This window comes from Esox lucius, chromosome 12, assembly GCF_011004845.1.
Source record: "Esox lucius isolate fEsoLuc1 chromosome 12, fEsoLuc1.pri, whole genome shotgun sequence".
Classification (NCBI taxonomy): domain Eukaryota; kingdom Metazoa; phylum Chordata; class Actinopteri; order Esociformes; family Esocidae; genus Esox; species Esox lucius.
Window position 1 is genome coordinate 26558782 of NC_047580.1, and position 17563 is coordinate 26576344.

Genomic DNA, 17563 nt, shown 5'->3' on the forward strand with positions numbered 1-17563 from the left:
ATAAAAAAAATCCTAATCCCCATTTACTAACACTGTACAACAAACCTTTATTCATCATCATGCAGCATTATTTTCAGTGGTTACACAGTTCAAAGTTTTCTCACGTGTGGGTGTGATGCATTATGGCTCTGTTCTAGGAAGGACAGAGCAATAATGTGATATCGTGTGATATGCTCATGTGATATACTCATGTCCTGGCCAAAATGACAAAACATACATTATTCAATCAGATCTGCCCTAACATTTTACCCCATACCAGATTCACATACCATCTGGTAACAAATTCTATCAACATGGTCCATGTATGTTAAACATTCTGGTACTGCTTGGGAGAGCAGCCAAAAGATAGAAAATAACTTCTGGTCAACTGTGCAGGGAACGTTTAAAAGGAACTACGCCCATCCTGTAGTGGTACAAGCACTCCGGAAAGCAGTAGCATACACTGCTGGAACTCCTATGTCACATTATGGCACTTGATTACCTAATGATTACCTAATGATTACCTAATGATTACCTAATGCAATATAACCATGAAAGGGTTTATAACGGACAGGCATATGTTACGATATTATAAAGTATTTCTATACAGTTCTCAAAAATACAGTGCACATAAACGTAATGCTGGGGTTTCAAGTTTAACGTAGAGGCAGATCTAGAGGGTCTGTCACGCTATGACAATGCCTCATTGTGTGAGTCTACTTCCTGGTATGGATAGAAATATATAATTATATTGCCACACCACACAACTCAGTATTTGTCCCTATTAAGAACATTGTTTTTTAAATGACTGATTAGTTCTTAGAGTTTATCTGTGATTTAAACTCTCTCCAGTGCACCTGTTGTCACTTTCATTTGTACTAAAACTGGTGACATACTTTTATGCTTCCTAACTGGACAGATTGATATCCCTGAAGTTTAATTTATTTCAATTGGTGTTAAAGTGGGATGATTATGAGTCACTTAATTTTGTTGGAGCAGTGTATCAACACACAAGCCTTGGATTTATGGTGAATAACACAAGATCTACTGTTACTGTTGTATATTCTATACACATAATTTGTGAATTATATTTGGTCTTTCCAGATCCTGATAGCCCTGGATCTATTCATCGGTCATTCCAATCGTTTTGTTTGAGTGGGAGAGAGAGCGTATAGGTTACAGCTCCCAAACTTTTTCAGTTACTGTACCCCCCAATTTTTATTTTTTTAAAATGTTTTCATTAACATTTTCCTTTTCTTGTTCATTATATGTTTAGACAAAAAACTATCAAAATTCTGTATGTTTTGCAGGGTTTTCTTTCTGGGGCTCAGCATGGGGTTGGAGAGTATTTAAAATTTTTATAGATGCAATTTTGCAGTCCTTCCACTAGAGGCCCTAATACTGCACTATTTAAGGGATGAGAAAAGGGACTGTTGATGGGTGATTGTTTTGTGGTGGCCAAGTTTCATCCTTCTTAGTTTGGGATTTTTATTTATTAGGAAATCAAAGGAAAGTTGTATTTTATTACCCAACAGAGAGAAATCAAACTCAATTAATCAGATTTTATTGTCACCTGTCATTTCCTTTCCAGAAAATTAGAAAGTCATCTGAAACTTCCAGAGTAGTCAACAATAAGAAATTGAGGTTGTGTCGTACTGATTGAACTCAGACAAAAATGTTATTGTGCATGTGCAGCATCTCCCCTCCACGACCCCACACATGACTTAAGTTCACTCACAAAATAAATAACATTTCAGACAAATTAAACAGATCTTGAAAGCATTGCATGCTAATGGGGAATGCAGTCAGAGGTAAAAAGGTGCTGCATATGACTGTGCCCCCAGTTCCCTTGCTGAAGCCATGAGTGCACATTTCAGTTTTGCAGATCTTTCTGGTCTGCGACCTGTCTAAATCATACGAAAACAATGATTTAGAAGAGGAGGAATCTGAAGAAAAAGATGGAGAATACAACCCAGAGCACGATGCATCATCTTCAGATGAAGAAGAAATCCCACAATCTGAAATACATTTTTAATTTGTTTTCCTCATGCCCAGGACATCGCCTCAACATTCAAAACGTTCATCACACCAGCCGTCGAAAAAAAATAAATCAAATGACACATTTGGAGTGTTTCCGTAATCATGGAGAAAACTGGGAAAGGCTGGATGAGATTGCACAGGGTGCCTTCATAAGGCTGCTAATCATAGCGGGTGTGTATAGGTCACGAGGCTACATGTAGTCTCTGGGATACAGAGTGGAAGGGGCGATTTTCCGGGCAACGATGAAACTGGAAGACTTTCACAATCTCTTAAGAATGCAACGATTTGATAACAGTGAGTCAAGACCTGCGAGGCGTGTGAGGGACAAACTGGCAGTCATAAGAGAGGTCTGGGAGAAGCGGGTGGAGCGGCTGCAACACCTCTACAACCCTGGGCCTGAAGTAACAGTGGATGAGCAACCGGTCCATTCAGAGGTCCATTTTTATTTTCATATCTGAATTTTAAGTGATTTTTCACAATTCATTTTATGTATTGCTGTAATATCATTGATTCATGAGATTGTTTTCTGTGACAATGATACTAATTACTGATAATCTCTTTTATCAAAAGGTTGCTGTCCTTTCCGGCAGTATATGCCTAGCAAGCCAGCAAGGGATGGCATCAAGATATGGGTGGCCTGTGACGCACAATCCAGCTACACTTGGAATATGCAAATCTGCACAGGGAAGCCGACCAGTGGAGACCCGGAGAAAAACCTGGGGATGCGGGTTGTGGATGATATGACAGATGGACAGAGGCGGCACCATGTCACGTGTGACAGTTTCTTCACCTATGAACTCAGCCAGTAGCTCCTGAAGAGGGAGATCACCTTGGTTGGCACAGTTAGAAGGGTAGCCTGAGCTCTCCCCAACACTCCGCGCAACAAGGGGGAGAGAGACCTTCTCATCAGTTTGACTTCACAACCAGCACTGCAGTTTCTTACCTCCCAAAGAGGAACAAGGATGTGGTCCTCCTGAACACACTGCACAAAAAGGCTAAGATCAGTGATCGTGGCCCCTGTTCATCTTCCACTGCATCACTGTGTCCTCATGCAATGCCTTCTTGATCGGGAACAACATCAACACTACCTGGATGGCTGAAAAGCGGAACAAGAGGGTGTTCCTGGACTAGCTGGCAAAGGCACTAGTAACCCCACACATTCAAAGGGAGTGCCTGCCCCACACAACAGCCTCTGCAGTGCTTCTGAAAACTGTTCAGGGGCTGAATCTTATCCTGGTCCACCTTAGGCTGCAGGTGGGGCAGGCAAGAGGAGGATATGCTAACTCTGCCCACCCAAAGGACTATAAAACAAACACCATGCTGCACATGTGAGAAATACTTCTGCAAAGTCCATGCACACACACTGTCCTACATTTGACTCCCGACACAATCAAAACAAATAATGCCTTAGGATTTGTTCAGGTCAAACAAAAACTTTGCTGGATAAAACCTACCTCCAGTAGTTACGTTATAGGAAGCCTAACATAAAACTATTTTCTGTTATATTGTGAATATTTCTGGTGGACTTCTGAATTATGCATTAGGATTTGTTCAGGATAGAAAAAAACGTTGCTGGCTACACGATTCTCTCGTCTTTTTACTTGACGAATAAGTCAGTTATCGTCGCCTATATTGAGAGTTACTGAATCCATGTCATTCACAAATGGCTAATAAGCTGTTAAAACGGCCAGTGGCAAAAGCCATACAGATCATAGATGCTATTTGAGGCAGAGGTAAACTTAATAAGAAACGTTACTCAGTTTAACACAATAGTTAATGGTGTCTAGCTAAATAGTCAAACTGTGTGATGTTACTGCATGACAAAATTCTATAATGTCAAGAGACTATACCAAAACCCAGCAATTGTATTGCTCTGTGGTGTAGTAGTTAAAGACACAGCCTCTCATGTGGGAGGTCTGGATTTGAATCCCGGGAGGGCAACAATGATCATCACTTTTTATTGCGGGCTGGCTGAACTAGGCTTACCTGGTTTCTTGTACAAAAATACTAATTAAAAAGTGCAATTAATACATTTAGCTGTAAAACACCTATGCAGTACTTTAGGAATAATAATGAACCTCTACTTTAGTAAAGAAAACAATTATGACATAATGAAAACTAGAGGTGTACACTGATAAAATGCAGTCTTTCTGCACAGTGAAAAGGGAAAACCCAGATATTAATTTTGGTGAAGGCAGATCATTTTTTACCCTTAGGACAAGTGGAGTATACAGAGGATTACACAAGGGTTAAGCAAAGAAAATAAGCCAGATTTCAGTTTGCTATATTGTTGCTGTTTCTTACAAGAAATAACAAAAGTCAACCCCACAGTGGAATAAAGTGGCAGCCTGTCTCACACAGAACAACAACAAACACAAAGGCACACCAACACTTAACAGAAAAAATATAAGCAACAAACTTTACCATCAATTGGAGCTTTCCCGTATTAGCCACTATATTTGGGCATTTAACAAAGGCTTTGCCTTATGGCAATGTGCCTCGAGTATATAGGGGGATGAGGACAGAGAGTACCCTATTACCATAGTCATACATTGGCAGGCATGACATTACTACAAAGACATGCAATCTAGAGATATAGCCAGAAGTCTTCGGGTCTTGCATCTTGGAAATAAGTTGTGGACGGTCCGTGTTATCTCACTGTGTGTCAGCCAAGACGTTCCTCCCCCACATGAATGCCGACACCTGCTTGATAACGGAGAGGGAGAGAGGTGGTTAACTCCCCAGATGTTCCCTGTTTCTGACTTCTCTGCACTCACACACCAGGTGGGGCTGCTGCTGGGTCCCAAGTTCTGCCTGGAGCCACAATACGTCATCAGTCATCAGGACCCTAACCTTGCTAATGACTGTAGTGAAGGAAGTCCAAATAGACCCAACTAAATCTGTGAGCGAGTAATGTGAGCAATTCAGTGTGTAAATGAAAATAAGAGACATTTTGAACATACTTATAGAATTAGGAGATGGCTGGAACTCTCCATTCTCTAAACAGCTTAACAATCTGTTTACATTCATTATGAATTCCTCTAGACAAATATAGTCCATAGCCTCTCCAAATCTGTACATGTCTTCTGCTGGGAATACCAGTCCACCATTGGGAATGGAGGACAATGCAACCAAAGATTACCTGAAACATTTAGAGCCTATCGAGACTACGATGTTGTTATCTAGATCAGTGAAATACAAATCTACACATCAAAGCCAGTTCCACTCCATTTGTTCATTTCAACCCTCTAATCAGGGACTTATTTAGATACAGTTGTGCTCAAAAGTTTGCATACCCTTGGAGAATGAGGCCCTATGAGGGCCCGAATTCTTGCAGGTGGTATAGATGCCCATTCGTCTTCGCAAAATGCTACCAGGTCATGCAAAGTCTTTGGTTGTCTTGGATGAACCACACGTTTGAGATCTCCCCAGAGTGTCTCAATGATATTACGGTCAGGAGACTGTGATGGCCACTCCAGACCATTCACTTTTTTCTGCTGTAACCACTGGAGGGTCAACTTGGCCTTGTGCTTAGGGTCATTGTTGTGCTGAAAAGTCCAAGAGCATCCTATGCGCAGCTTTCGTGCAGAAGAATGCAAATTGTCTGCCAGTATTCTCTGATTACATGCTGTATTCATCTTGCCATACATTTTCACAAGATTCCTGTGTCTTTAGAGCTCCGTGAGACAATCTTTATTCTGTTCTCTCACTATAGGTCTTGTTGATCCCTCTCCAATCATAGCGCTTATGGTTGTCACCATAAAGCTCTATTTGGTCTCATCACTCCAAACAGTGTGACAAAAGCTGTGAGGCGTGTCAAGGTGTTGTCAGGCATATTGTGTTGTCGGGCTTGTTTGTGGCATTGGCGCAGTAAAGGCTTCTTCGTGGCAACTCGACCATGCAGCAAATTCTTCTTCAAGTATCGTCAGATTGTGTTCCTTGAAACAACCACACCACCTTTTTCCAGAGCAGCATGTATTTCTCTTGAGTTTACCTGTGGGTTTTTCTTTGTATCCCAAACAATTCTTCTGGCAGTTTTGGCTGAAATCTTTCTTGGCCTACCTGACCTTGGCTTGGTATCAAGAGACCCATGAATTTTCCACTTCCTAATAAGTGAATGAACAGTACTGACTGGCATTTGCAAGGCTTTGGATATCTTTTTATATCCTTTTCCATCTTTATAAAGTTCCATTACCTTGTTACGCAGGTCTTTGGAAAGTTATTTTCTGCTCCCCATGGCTCAGTATCTAGCCTGCTCAGTGCATCCACATGAGAGCTAACAAACTCATTGACTATTTACACACAGACACTAATTGCAATTTAAAAAGCCACAGGTGTGGGAAATTCACCCTTAATTGCCATTTTAACTTCTGTGTGTCACCTTGTGTGTCTGTAACAAGGCCAGACATTCAAGGGTATGTAAACATTTGATCAGGGCCATTTGGGTGGTTTCTGTTATCATTATGGTTTAAAAAGGAGCCAGACAACTATGTTATAATGCCTTCATATGATCACTATCCTTAAATAAAATAGTTATTCTGCATGATCAGTCATATTTTAAAAATCAATGCCAGAATTTCACAATTTCTACCACCGTATGCAAACTTCTGAGCACAACTGTATGCTAAGGTAGCCCTGACATAGCCTGAAGGTATGTTTTGGGTCATTATCTTGCTGTAGGTTGAACCTGTGACCAACTGGGCTGAAACCAGAGGGTATTACATGGTGCTGCAAAATGCAGTGGTAGCCACATCTCAACTTCTAATACATACAGGGATTTAATGAAATCAACAGGTCTTACCTATGCATGATGGGACATCAGCTGACCAGCCATTCATTTCACATGTCAGAGTGGCCTGTCCGTTCATCTCATATCCAGAGTTGCAGCGAAACGTCACGGAGGACAGGTGTTTGTAGGGTGGTGGGCCCCCTTCAAACCTGACACCATTCTTAACAACTGGAGTAGGACATGAGATCTCTGCAGACATAAGAACAGACAGATGTATTTATGAAATCATTAGGTTACAGCTAACAATTTCTACATTCTGTAACTGGGCTCCATTTTGTGAGCCACCTCTGAGCTCAACGTATCATGGATTCTGCTGGACCACGTAAGTGTAGCCGCCCAAGAAGGGCGAATGTTTCTTACAGAGTTAGTGAGTGAATGACTGACTACTATTGTTAAATAACATAGTGGTTAGAGATGCGGACTGCCATGCAGGACACCAGTGTTTGATCCTCGCCACAGACAAAAATGATGCATTAGGATTTGTTCAGGATAGACTAAAACTTTGCTGGCTACAACTGTTAAATTATAGTATAATGCAAAAAACATTGTTAAAGTAAATTAAGTTAGATTAGGAAAATGGTGTAGCATGAAAAAAGAAATATGGATAAATATAATATGCAAGTTAACAGAGTTAGCCATGTTGTGTGTCTTTAAGGCATGTTGGTTAAAATAAGTTTTCTGGCCCAAGATGCTTTCTGGCATTTTCAATGTGGGCCCCCAGTGAGAAATATGGCCCACCCCTGGTTTAACACAATGCTTAATGGTATCTCACTATACATTCAAATTTGGCATGATCTAAAATGATCTAATGATTATGATATGGAAGAATGTCCCAATCGGTCCCCGTACTGGCACAATCTTACTATATACAAAACAGTACGTACTTCACCATCATCCACGAAGTACTTAATTGTAGTACGTAGTATGTAATAAGCGACTTGAGATTATGCATAAGTATACCAACACTATGCACACGTATAGCTTAGCGGCGTAGTGGTTAAGATGAACAGCCTGTTACACAGAAGAACCCGATTTGAATCTAGCAAGGGCAACAACATTCATACCTTTTAATCGCGGGACGGCCGAACTAGGCATGCCTGGTTCCTTTTCTTGTTAGAATAGGCTCACAGTAAACATTAACCATGTCTAATACAAAACTCTGCTTATTTGCTATTAGATCAGACACAGCAAAATGCCTACTGTAAAAGGACCAGGAAATACAGCACTTAAAGCAATGAAGAATGATGGAGAAAATAACATAATACTGTCCTAAGACAATTTCCATTTGTTATATTCTTGCTTTATATTTCTGTAGGTAAAGGAACAATAAAAATCAACCCCAAAGTGGAAAAAAGTGGGCAATAAAAAAAAATGTAAGCAACAAACTTTACCATCAATGAGAGCTTTCCCGTATTACCCACTATATTTGGGCATTTAACAAAGGCTTTGGCTTATGGCAATGTGCCTAGAGTATATAGGGAGATGAGGACAGAGAGTACCATGTTACCATAGTCAGACATTGGCAGGCATGACATTACTACAAAGACATGCAATCTAGAGATATAGCCAGATGTCTTCGGGTCTTGCATCTTGGAAATAAGTTGTGGACGGTCCGTGTTCTCTCACTGTGTGTCAGCCAAGACGTTCCTCCCCCACATGAATGCTGACACCTGCTTGATAACGGAGAGGGAGAGATATGGTTAACTCCCCAGATGTTCCCTGTTTCTGACTTCTCTGCACTCACACACCAGGTGGGGCTGCTGCTGGGTCCCAAGTTCTGCCTGGAGCCACAATACGTCGTCAGTCATCAGGACCCCAACCTTGCTAATGACTGTAGTGGAGGAAGTATTATGAGCAATTCAGTGTGTAAATGAAAATGTTTTCAACATACTTATGTGTCTTCTGGTGGGAATACCAGTCCACCGTTGAGAATGCCGTCCACCCATCACCAGTGCAGGAGAGCACAACATCAGGTTTTGAACACACACAAGTCTTCGCTGTAGTCCCATGTAGCTGTTGATTGGCTGTAACCTCCCATTTCGAGTTTGGTCCCGTATTGTAATGAGTAGGGCAGGTTGTTTTGTCGTGTTGTCCTGCCCTCTTGTGGTCCTGGTGTGATGTTGTCTTGTCCATACCCTAGTTAATTAGGTTGATGTCTAACACCGGTGCTTCACTCCCAGCTGTCTTGTGTCTCGTTCTCTGTGTATTTAGTTGGCTCCCTTCATGTGTGTTGTGTGGATGGTTATTTCATGTCACTGAGTGTCAACCTTTGTATTAACTGGATTGAAATTTGGATTTATAAGACGCAGTGTCGCGCACTTTTATTTCTATCAGTTAAAAGTTATAGTGTCTGTTTGTTGTTTTGTTTTGTTTCATTCTAAAAATAAACCCACGAACGTGAGACATGCCTGCACTCCACAACCGTCGTGACACGTATTTAGATACTTTAAAGGAACCAACCATACTCATGACAGAGTGGTAGGTTACTGGAGCGAAACCAAGACATTTACAGCTTTTTAAATATCAGCCAAAGCATGTAAAATATAGAAGTATGGAATATTAACCTAATGGTAGAGAGCAACATAGATGTTATAAAGAGGAAAGGGAACCAAGCTGTCCACAATGTTTAAATGGCCATACATTATTATGTAAGATCCATAACACTGGAGGTGCCTTGTTGTTTAAACTCAACATGCTCCTTTAAATGACCAACCTTCACATGTAGGAACTCGGCCACTCCAGCCTTGGGACATACAGGTCCTTTCACCGCTCCCCACAAGAGTATAGCTGAAAAAGAGATATAAACAATGACACAGTATTTGGACCATTTAGTTTAGAATAGCAAAGTTTCAACAGTGTTCACAGCTCTGATGTTGATCAAGTTAGTATTGACAAATCGTACACAGAAAGGGAGTTATTTAAATAATATATATTATAAGCGGATTAATATATATATATATATGGTGTTGGAAAGCAAAGCCTTGGACTTACCCTTTGTTACATTTGGCATAAACCCGGGCGCCAAATTCAATCCCCTCAGAAAGATCATACTGCCCATTCAGAATGTCTCCCGGGGACCCACACAACCTTTCTGAAATACAAAAACAAACAGAAAACCTTTTTAATCCAGTTTTTATTGACATTCATCAAGTTTAATGTCTTAATGTACTCTCAAATTAAAGCATACAACAAATAATCAATTGCAGACAAACAAATTGAAGTTTTGATGAACAAACTGTAATCTGCATTGTTTAATAAATAAAGTAGCCACCTTTTGCAGACATAACAGCTGAACACTCTCATGTCATTCTATTTACAATGGAAATCAAAGGTGGGGAGGCGTTGCATTTCAGTGGGCTGGGGATCTCATCGCTGCTTTTTGCGGATGATGTGGTCCTGATGGCATCATCGGTCTGTGACCTTCAGCACTCACTGGACCGGTTCGCAGCCGAGTGCAAAGCGGTTGGGATGAGGATTAGCACCTCTAAATCTGAGGCCATGGTTCTCAGCAGAAAACCGATGGAGTGCCTCCTCCGGGTAGGGAATGAGGCATTACCCCAAGTAAATAGTTCAACTATCTCGGGGTCTTGTTCGCGAGTGAGGGGACAATGGAGCGGGAGATTGGCCGGAAAATCGGAGCAGCGGAGGCGATATTGCATTCGCTTTACCGCACCGTTGTGACGAAAAGAGAGCTGAGCCGGAAGGCAAAGCTCTCGATATACCAGTCAATTTTCCTTCCTACTCTCACCTATGGTCATGAAGGCTGGGTCATGACCGAAAGAACAAGATCGTGAGTACAAGCGGCTGAAATCCTGGGGGATTTGCTCTCACCCTTCTGCCCAGTTCATCCCAAACTAGCTTGATGGGGTTTAAGTCTGGACAAATGTGCTGACCATTCCATGATGTGAAGCCTACCGTTCTATTTCTGTTCTTTTCTAAGGAAGTTCTCTGAAGGCATGTGTTAGGTCATTATCTTGCTGTAAGTTGAACCCCTGACCAATTGACCTTACACCAGAGGGAATTGCATAGCATTACAAAATGATGTGAAAACACCGTTTTGGTTCAGGGTGCCACTCACTGTGCAAGTCGCTGACTCTGGATCCAGCATAGGAGACCCAGACCATCACACCTCCACCTCCATGTTTATAAGTTGGTGCCTCACACTGAGAAACCACTCTTTGGCCTACTCAATCACATACAAAAACCCTGCGTGATGAACAGACAATTTTCATCAGTCCAGAAGACCTTCTTCAAGTCTTCAGTAATCCACTGGCAATGCTTCATGGCCCAGATGAGCATCTTTCTTATTTTGCACATCATAGCAAAGGCTTTCTTAATACCGTTCGACCTGTCAAACCTGAAGTCTCCTTTCCACAGAATCTGAGACTGGCTTACTTCAACCAGTGATAAGCTGCGCTTTGTTTTCCTATGAGCCGGCCTATAATGAAAGCTTTTGACTCTCAAAAATTGTGTCTTTGATCTGCCAGACCTCTTTCTATCATTGTTCCCTCGATTTTCCAAGGGGCTTTGGTGGTTGTAGGAAAATGTACTCACTGACACCTTGGCTTCCTTTGCAAAACTTTTAAGGGTTATAATGGTCTGTCTGTCCTCATTTGTTAATTGCCTTTTCCTTGCCATTCTGATAGCAATATACTACTTCCTTCAGTAAAATACTCCAAATAATGCTTAAGAGGGTGTAGTAATACAGTCTGTTTCAAAAATGCTTTTATACATATAAAGGGTTTGTTACTAATAAAATAATTGGGACACCTGTATGAATAGTTAGCATCAACGTTCAAGGCTTAATTTACTACAATTGCAGAACAGCTGTAAGTTGTTAACCCATTACTTGTTCCCTGAAAAATTACTATTTTAATACCTCTGAAATGTGCGTTATTTTCATCATTTTTGGTAACCTAAACTCTTCTTAACCTTTGGCAGTTTTCCACATACATTTGCACCATTTTAGGTTATTCACTGGGTTTGAACTGCTTACATTTAAATAAAAAGTGGAAAAATGGTGGTGTTCTAAATCTTATGACCAGTAGTGTAAATGTCTACATCTGTATAATTTGATGGTCAGTAGGAAACTAAAATCTGGAGAAAAATTCCAAGAATACATTTAAGCACAATAAGAAAATACACAAATATTGGAATTACTTTTGCATTTTAGTTTCACTTCATTCCACACGCCATCTGTACAGGTGATCGATCTAGACCCTCCTGCAGAGACATATCCAGTGGAACACACAAAAGACACTGATGCTCCATGTGTAAATGTATCTTGATAAATGAAGGAATCTGACAAAATCAGGCTGGGCCCGCCTTTTGGTCTTGAGCAGTTCTGAGCTTAAAAACCTGAAGAGGAAATAGACATTACCTTAATGACCACTGTAGGTAAACACAGGAACACATTACAATAAAAAAGTGATTGTACAGTCAAGTAGTTGGTAATATGTCAAAATGAGAATGCATAAGCAAAATTATTTTTATAGATACAGTGGCTTCAAAAAGTAATCAGACCACTTCACTTTTTTTTCTCAATATGTATCTACACACAACACTCCACAATAATCCAATTATTGTAAGGTGTTGCAAAAACATTGCATCATGGTTTTTAGAATAGGTACACAGGAAACATTAACCATATCTAATACACAACTATGCTTATTTGCTACTAGATCAGACACTGCAGAATGCTTACAGTAAAAGGACCAAGAAATGCTGCCTTAAAAGCAAAGTGGGATGCTAGAGAAAATAACAAGCTAGAGTCCAGAGTCAATTTCAGTTCGTTATTTTGTTGCTTTTTCATTCTTTATGTAATGTTCTCTGCACTCACACACCAGGTGGGGCTGCTGCTGGGTCCCAAGTTCTGCCTGGAGGCACAATACATAATCAGTCATCAGGACCCTAACCTTGTTAATGATTGTAGTAGAGGAAGTCCATACAGCTCAAATTAAATTCCTGTGAGCAAATTATGACAGCAGTTCAGTGTGAAATGAAAATAAGAGGCATTTTAGACATACTTATGCAGGTAGGAGGAGATGGCTGGAATTCTCCATTCTCAGAGCAGCTTATAGATGAACTTCCATTCATTGTGAATTCCTTTTGACAAGTATATACCACGACGTCTCCATATTTGTACTCTTCTTCTAGTGGGGTTACCAGTCCACCGTTGAGAATGTCTGGGGGCGGTCCACACATCACCGCTGCAGGAGAGAACAACATCAGCTTTAAACAGTTGTGAAAGAACAGGGCTGTCACAATGACTGTAACACAGACATTCATGAGGTTAATCTGCAGTCCCATTTAGCTCTTGGTTGACTGTAATCTACCATTTTGAGTCTACATCATGAACAATGAATGTATTACTCAATTTGCTAACAAGTCTTTAATGGCCTGATACTCAGCTATTGACCATCAATGCAATCAAAGATTACCTGAAACATTTACAGCCTATCAAGACTACACTTATCTAGATCAGAGGTACTAAAATCAAGACCTCAAAGCCAGTTCCAGTCCAATTTTTTATCAGGGACATATTGAGACCCGGGATGGAATAAATGAAGTAGAACACAAAACCAGCAGGCCCAAACCTCGTAGGTTATGATTTGAGATGATCTAGATGAACAACCCTTGAGGCAAGAATCTTTTTTCATTGTGTTAAACAGATGAAAATCTCAATTGCCTCACGGTATCTTGTTATGTATCAATCAATCAATCAAATGTATTGATAAAGCCCTTTTTACAACAGCAGTTGTCACAAAGTACTTTACAGAGACACCCAGCCTTAAACCCCAAGGAGCAAACAACAGTAGTGTTGAATTTCAGTGGCTAGGAAAAACTCCCTAAGAAGGCCGAATTTTAGGAAGAAACCTAGAGAGGACCCAGGCTCAGAGGGGTGACCAGTCCTCTTCTGGCTGTGCCGGGTGAGATATTAAGAGTCCAATTGGACTCCAAGAACTGCCACCTTAACGTGGTGGAGGGGTTTGAGTACCCGAGTGACCCTAGGAGCTATGTTGTCTGGGGCTATATGCCCCTGGTAGGGTCTCCCAAGGCAAACAGGTCTTAGGCGACGGGTCAGACTAAGAGCGGTTCAAACCCCCCTTAATGAAGAACAACATTATGAGTACCGTGACGTCGCCCGGTATGGCGCAGCCGGGGCCCCACCCTGGAGCCAGGCCCGGGGTTGGGGCTCGTATGCGAGCGCCTGGTGGCCGGGGCTTCCCCCATGGGGCCCGGCCGGGCTCAGCCCGAACGGGTGACGTGGGGCCGCCCTCCCGTGGGCTCACCACCCACAGGAGGGACCATAAGGGGCCGGTGCGAAGAGGATCGGGCGGCAGTCGAAGGCAGGGGCCTAGACAACCCGATCTCTGGACACAGAAACTAGCTCTAGGGACGTGGAATGTCACCTCGCTGGCGGGGAAGGAGCCTGAGCTAGTGCGTGAGGTTGAGAGGTTCCGATTAGAGGTAGTCGGGATCACCTCTACGCACGGCTTGGGCTCTGGAACCACACTCCTTGAGAGAGGATGGACTCTTCACCACTCTGGAGTTGCCCATGGTGAGAGGCGGCGGGCTGGTGTGGGTTTGCTTATAGCTCCCCAGCTCTGCCGTCGTTTCCCTGCGCCTACGGGTCGGGGATAGGTCTCTCACTGTTGTTTGTGCCTACGGGCCAAACGGCAGTGCAGAGTACCCGACCTTCTTGGAGTCTCTGGGAGGGGTGCTGGAAAGTGCTCCGACTGGGGACTCTATTGTTCTACTGGGGGACTTCAACGCCCACGTGGGCAACGACAGTGACACCTGGAGGGGCGTGATTGGGAGGAACGGCCCCCCTGATCTGAACCCGAGTGGTGTTCAGTTATTGGACTTCTGTGCTAGTCACAGTTTGTCCATAACGAACACCATGTTCAAGCATAAGGGTGTCCATCAGTGCACGTGGCACCAGGACACCCTAGGCCGCAGGTCGATGATCGACTTTGTTGTCGTCTCATCTGACCTGCGGCCGTATGTCTTGGACACTCGGGTGAAGAGAGGGGCGGAGCTGTCAACTGATCACCACCTGGTGGTGAGTTGGATCCGATGGCGGGGGAGAAAGCTGGACAGACTCGGCAGGCCCAAGTGAACTGTAAGGGTCTGCTGGGAACGTCTGGCCGAGTCTCCTGTCAGAGAGATCTTTAACTCCCACCTCCGGCAGAGCTTCGACTGGATCCCGAGGGAGGTTGGAGATATTGAGTCCGAGTGGACCATGTTCTCCACCGCCATTGTCGAAGCGGCCGCTCGGAGCTGTGGTAGTAAGGTCTTCGGTGCCTGTCGAGGCGGCAATCCCCGAACCCGGTGGTGGACACCGGAAGTAAGGGATGCCGTCAAGCTGAAGAAGGAGTCCTATCAGGCCTGGTTGGCTTGTGGGACTCCTGACGCAGCTGACGGGTACCGACAGGCCAAGCGGGCTGCAGCCCGGGTGGTTGTGGAGGCAAAAACTCGGGCCTGGGAGGAGTTCGGTGAGGCCATGGAGAAGGACTATCGGCTGGCCTCGAAGAGATTCTGGCAAACCATCCGGCGCCTCAGGAGAGGGAAACAGTGCCCTACCAACGCTGTTTACAGTAGAGGTGGGCAGCTGTTGACCTCAACTGAGGATGTCGTCGGGCGGTGGAAGGAATACTTCGAGGATCTCCTCAATCCCGCTGTCACTTCTTCCATTGAGGAAGCAGAGGATGAGGGCTCAGAGGTGGACTCGTCCATCACCCGGGCTGAAGTCACTGAGGTGGTCAAGAAACTCCTCAGTGGCAAGGCACCGGGGGTGGATGAGATCCGCCCTGAGTACCTCAAGTCTCTGGATGTTGTGGGGCTGTCTTGGTTGACACGCCTGTGCAACATCGCGTGGCGGTCGGGGACAGTGCCTCTGGGATGGCAGACCGGGGTGGTGGTCCCTCTTTTTAAGAAGGGGGACCGGAGGGTGTGTTCCAACTATAGGGGGATCACACTTCTCAGCCTCCCCGGGAAGGGTTGGAGGGTTCATGGGAGTTTGCCCAACCAATCCACATGTGTTTTGTGGATTTGGAGAAGGCATTCGACTGGGTCCCTCGCGGCATCTTGTGGAGGGTGCTTGGGGAATATGGGGTCCTGGGTCCTTTGCTAAGGGCTGTCAGGTCCCTGTACAACCGAAGCAGGAGCTTGGTCCGCATTGCCGGCAGTAAGTCAGACTTGTTCCCAGTGCATGTTGGACTCCGGCAGGGCTGCCCTTTGTCACCGGTTCTGTTCGTAATTTTTATGGACAGAATTTCTAGGCGCAGCCAGGGGCCGGAGGGTGTCAGGTTTGGGGACCACACAATTTCGTCTCTGCTTTTTGCAGATGATGTTGTCGTGTTGGCCCCTTCTAACCAGGACCTTCAGCATGCGCTGGGACGGTTTGCAGCCGAGTGTGAAGCGGTGGGGATGAAAATCAGTACCTCCAAAGCCGAGGCCATGGTCCTCAGTCGGAAAAGGGTGGCTTGCCCGCTTCAGGTTGGTGGAGAGTGCCTGCCTCAAGTGGAGGAGTTTAAGTATCTAGGGGTCTTGTTCACGAGTGAGGGAAGGATGGAACGGGAGATTGACAGACGGATCGGTGCAGCTTCTGCAGTAATGCAGTCGATGTATCGGTCTGTCGTGGTGAAGAAAGAGCTGAGCCGCAAGGCAAAGCTCTCGATTTACCAGTCAATCTACGTTCCTACTCTCACCTATGGTCATGAGCTTTGGGTCATGACCGAAAGGACAAGATCCCGGATACAGGCGGCCGAAATGAGCTTTCTCCGCAGGGTGGCCGGGCGATCCCTTAGAGATAGGGTGAGAAGCTCGGTCACCCGGGAGGAGCTCAGAGTAGAGCCCCTGCTCCTCCACATCGAGAGGGGTCAGCTGAGGTGGCTTGGGCATCTTTTTCGGATGCCTCCGGAACGCCTTCCTGGGAAGGTGTTCCGGTCCCGTCCCACCGGGAGGAGACCCCGGGGAAGACCTAGGACTCGCTGGAGGGACTATGTCTCCCGGCTGGCCTGGGAACGCCTCGGTGTCCCCCCGGAAGAGCTAGAGGAAGTGTCTTGGGAGAGGGAAGTCTGGGCATCCCTGCTTAGACTGCTGCCCCCGCGACCCGGCCCCGGATAAGCGGAAGAAGATGCCATGCCATGCCATTGGAATAATTAATAAATTTCTCTGGGCTAAATCCAGAGTCTATTTGATTTTAGACTACGTCAAAAGTATGACCAGGTGGACAAGGACAGGGACAGCAACGGGCCCCCCAAACCAGGTACTCCGCAGGTGTGGACCAGGACCTCATGTCCTCCTAAAGTTTAAAACTGGGAAAAGTTAGAAATTGCATTCCTCATATTTCCCAGCACAATAGTATAGCAGCGTAACACCTTGGAACTGAGGCGGGAGGGTCCGGCAACACTGTGGCCCTACCCGGGGAAGGCCCCGGACAGGGCCCAACAGGCAGGAAATCAATCCACCCACATTGCCAGGCATCAACCAAAGGGACACCCACCAACCGCAACCCCCCTGAATGAGGGCTGAGTATTGCCAGCAGCGTAGCACCCTTTCCTGACAGAATCCTTTCATCAGGAAAGGGAACTACATAGGTGGCAACTGTGATCAAAAGGTGATGTCCCGCATTTTGACTTTTTGTATTTATTGAGCATCCGTGCTGCCAGGTTTTTACTGTCAAATTATGGGATTCTTTTTTACAGAGTACACTGTTGGGATAAATTAAAATAATCCTCTTGTCCCATA

General features: G+C 44.3%; 2 protein-coding genes across 12 annotated transcripts in view; both read right to left on the minus strand.

The window, feature by feature from the left end:
- LOC114828773 (complement receptor type 1-like) overlaps positions 1-17563 on the minus strand; it is a 99966-nt gene that overhangs the window by 51667 nt on the left and 30736 nt on the right. The window contains exon 11 of one of the 10 annotated variants that reach the window (XM_034295812.1): positions 12835-13017. The exons of the other annotated variants lie outside the window; for them this stretch is intronic. Coding sequence (XP_034151703.1) covers positions 12835-13017 — 183 coding nt within the window. The remainder of the gene's footprint in view (positions 1-12834; positions 13018-17563) is intronic. 10 annotated transcript variants of the gene reach the window in all.
- Positions 3962-12050, minus strand: LOC117595370 (complement decay-accelerating factor-like). 2 transcript variants are annotated; one of them, XM_034295820.1, is made up of 6 exons: positions 11969-12050; positions 10887-11014; positions 9800-9899; positions 9522-9595; positions 6821-6997; positions 3962-4725 (listed from the first exon to the last, which is right to left on the minus strand). In XM_034295820.1, the coding sequence occupies exons 2-6, from the start codon at positions 10930-10932 to the stop codon at positions 4685-4687; spliced, it is 438 nt and encodes a 145-aa protein (XP_034151711.1). In that variant the 5' UTR covers positions 10933-11014; positions 11969-12050; the 3' UTR covers positions 3962-4684. The 2 variants fall into 2 exon arrangements, with proteins under 2 accessions (XP_034151711.1, XP_034151712.1); XM_034295821.1 differs by having other exon boundaries at positions 3962-4722; positions 11969-12043.

Coding starts and splice junctions, on each gene's coding strand:
- LOC117595370 (XM_034295820.1), bottom strand. CDS start 10,932: ATGGTCTGGGTCTCCTATGCTGGATCCAGAGTCAGCGACTTGCACA. Junction 9,596..9,799: donor TATGCCAAATGTAACAAAGG/GTAAGTCCAAGG, acceptor TCTCTTTTTCAG/CTATACTCTTGTGGGGAGCG. Junction 6,998..9,521: donor CCGAGTTCCTACATGTGAAG/GTTGGTCATTTA, acceptor TTATGTCTGCAG/AGATCTCATGTCCTACTCCA.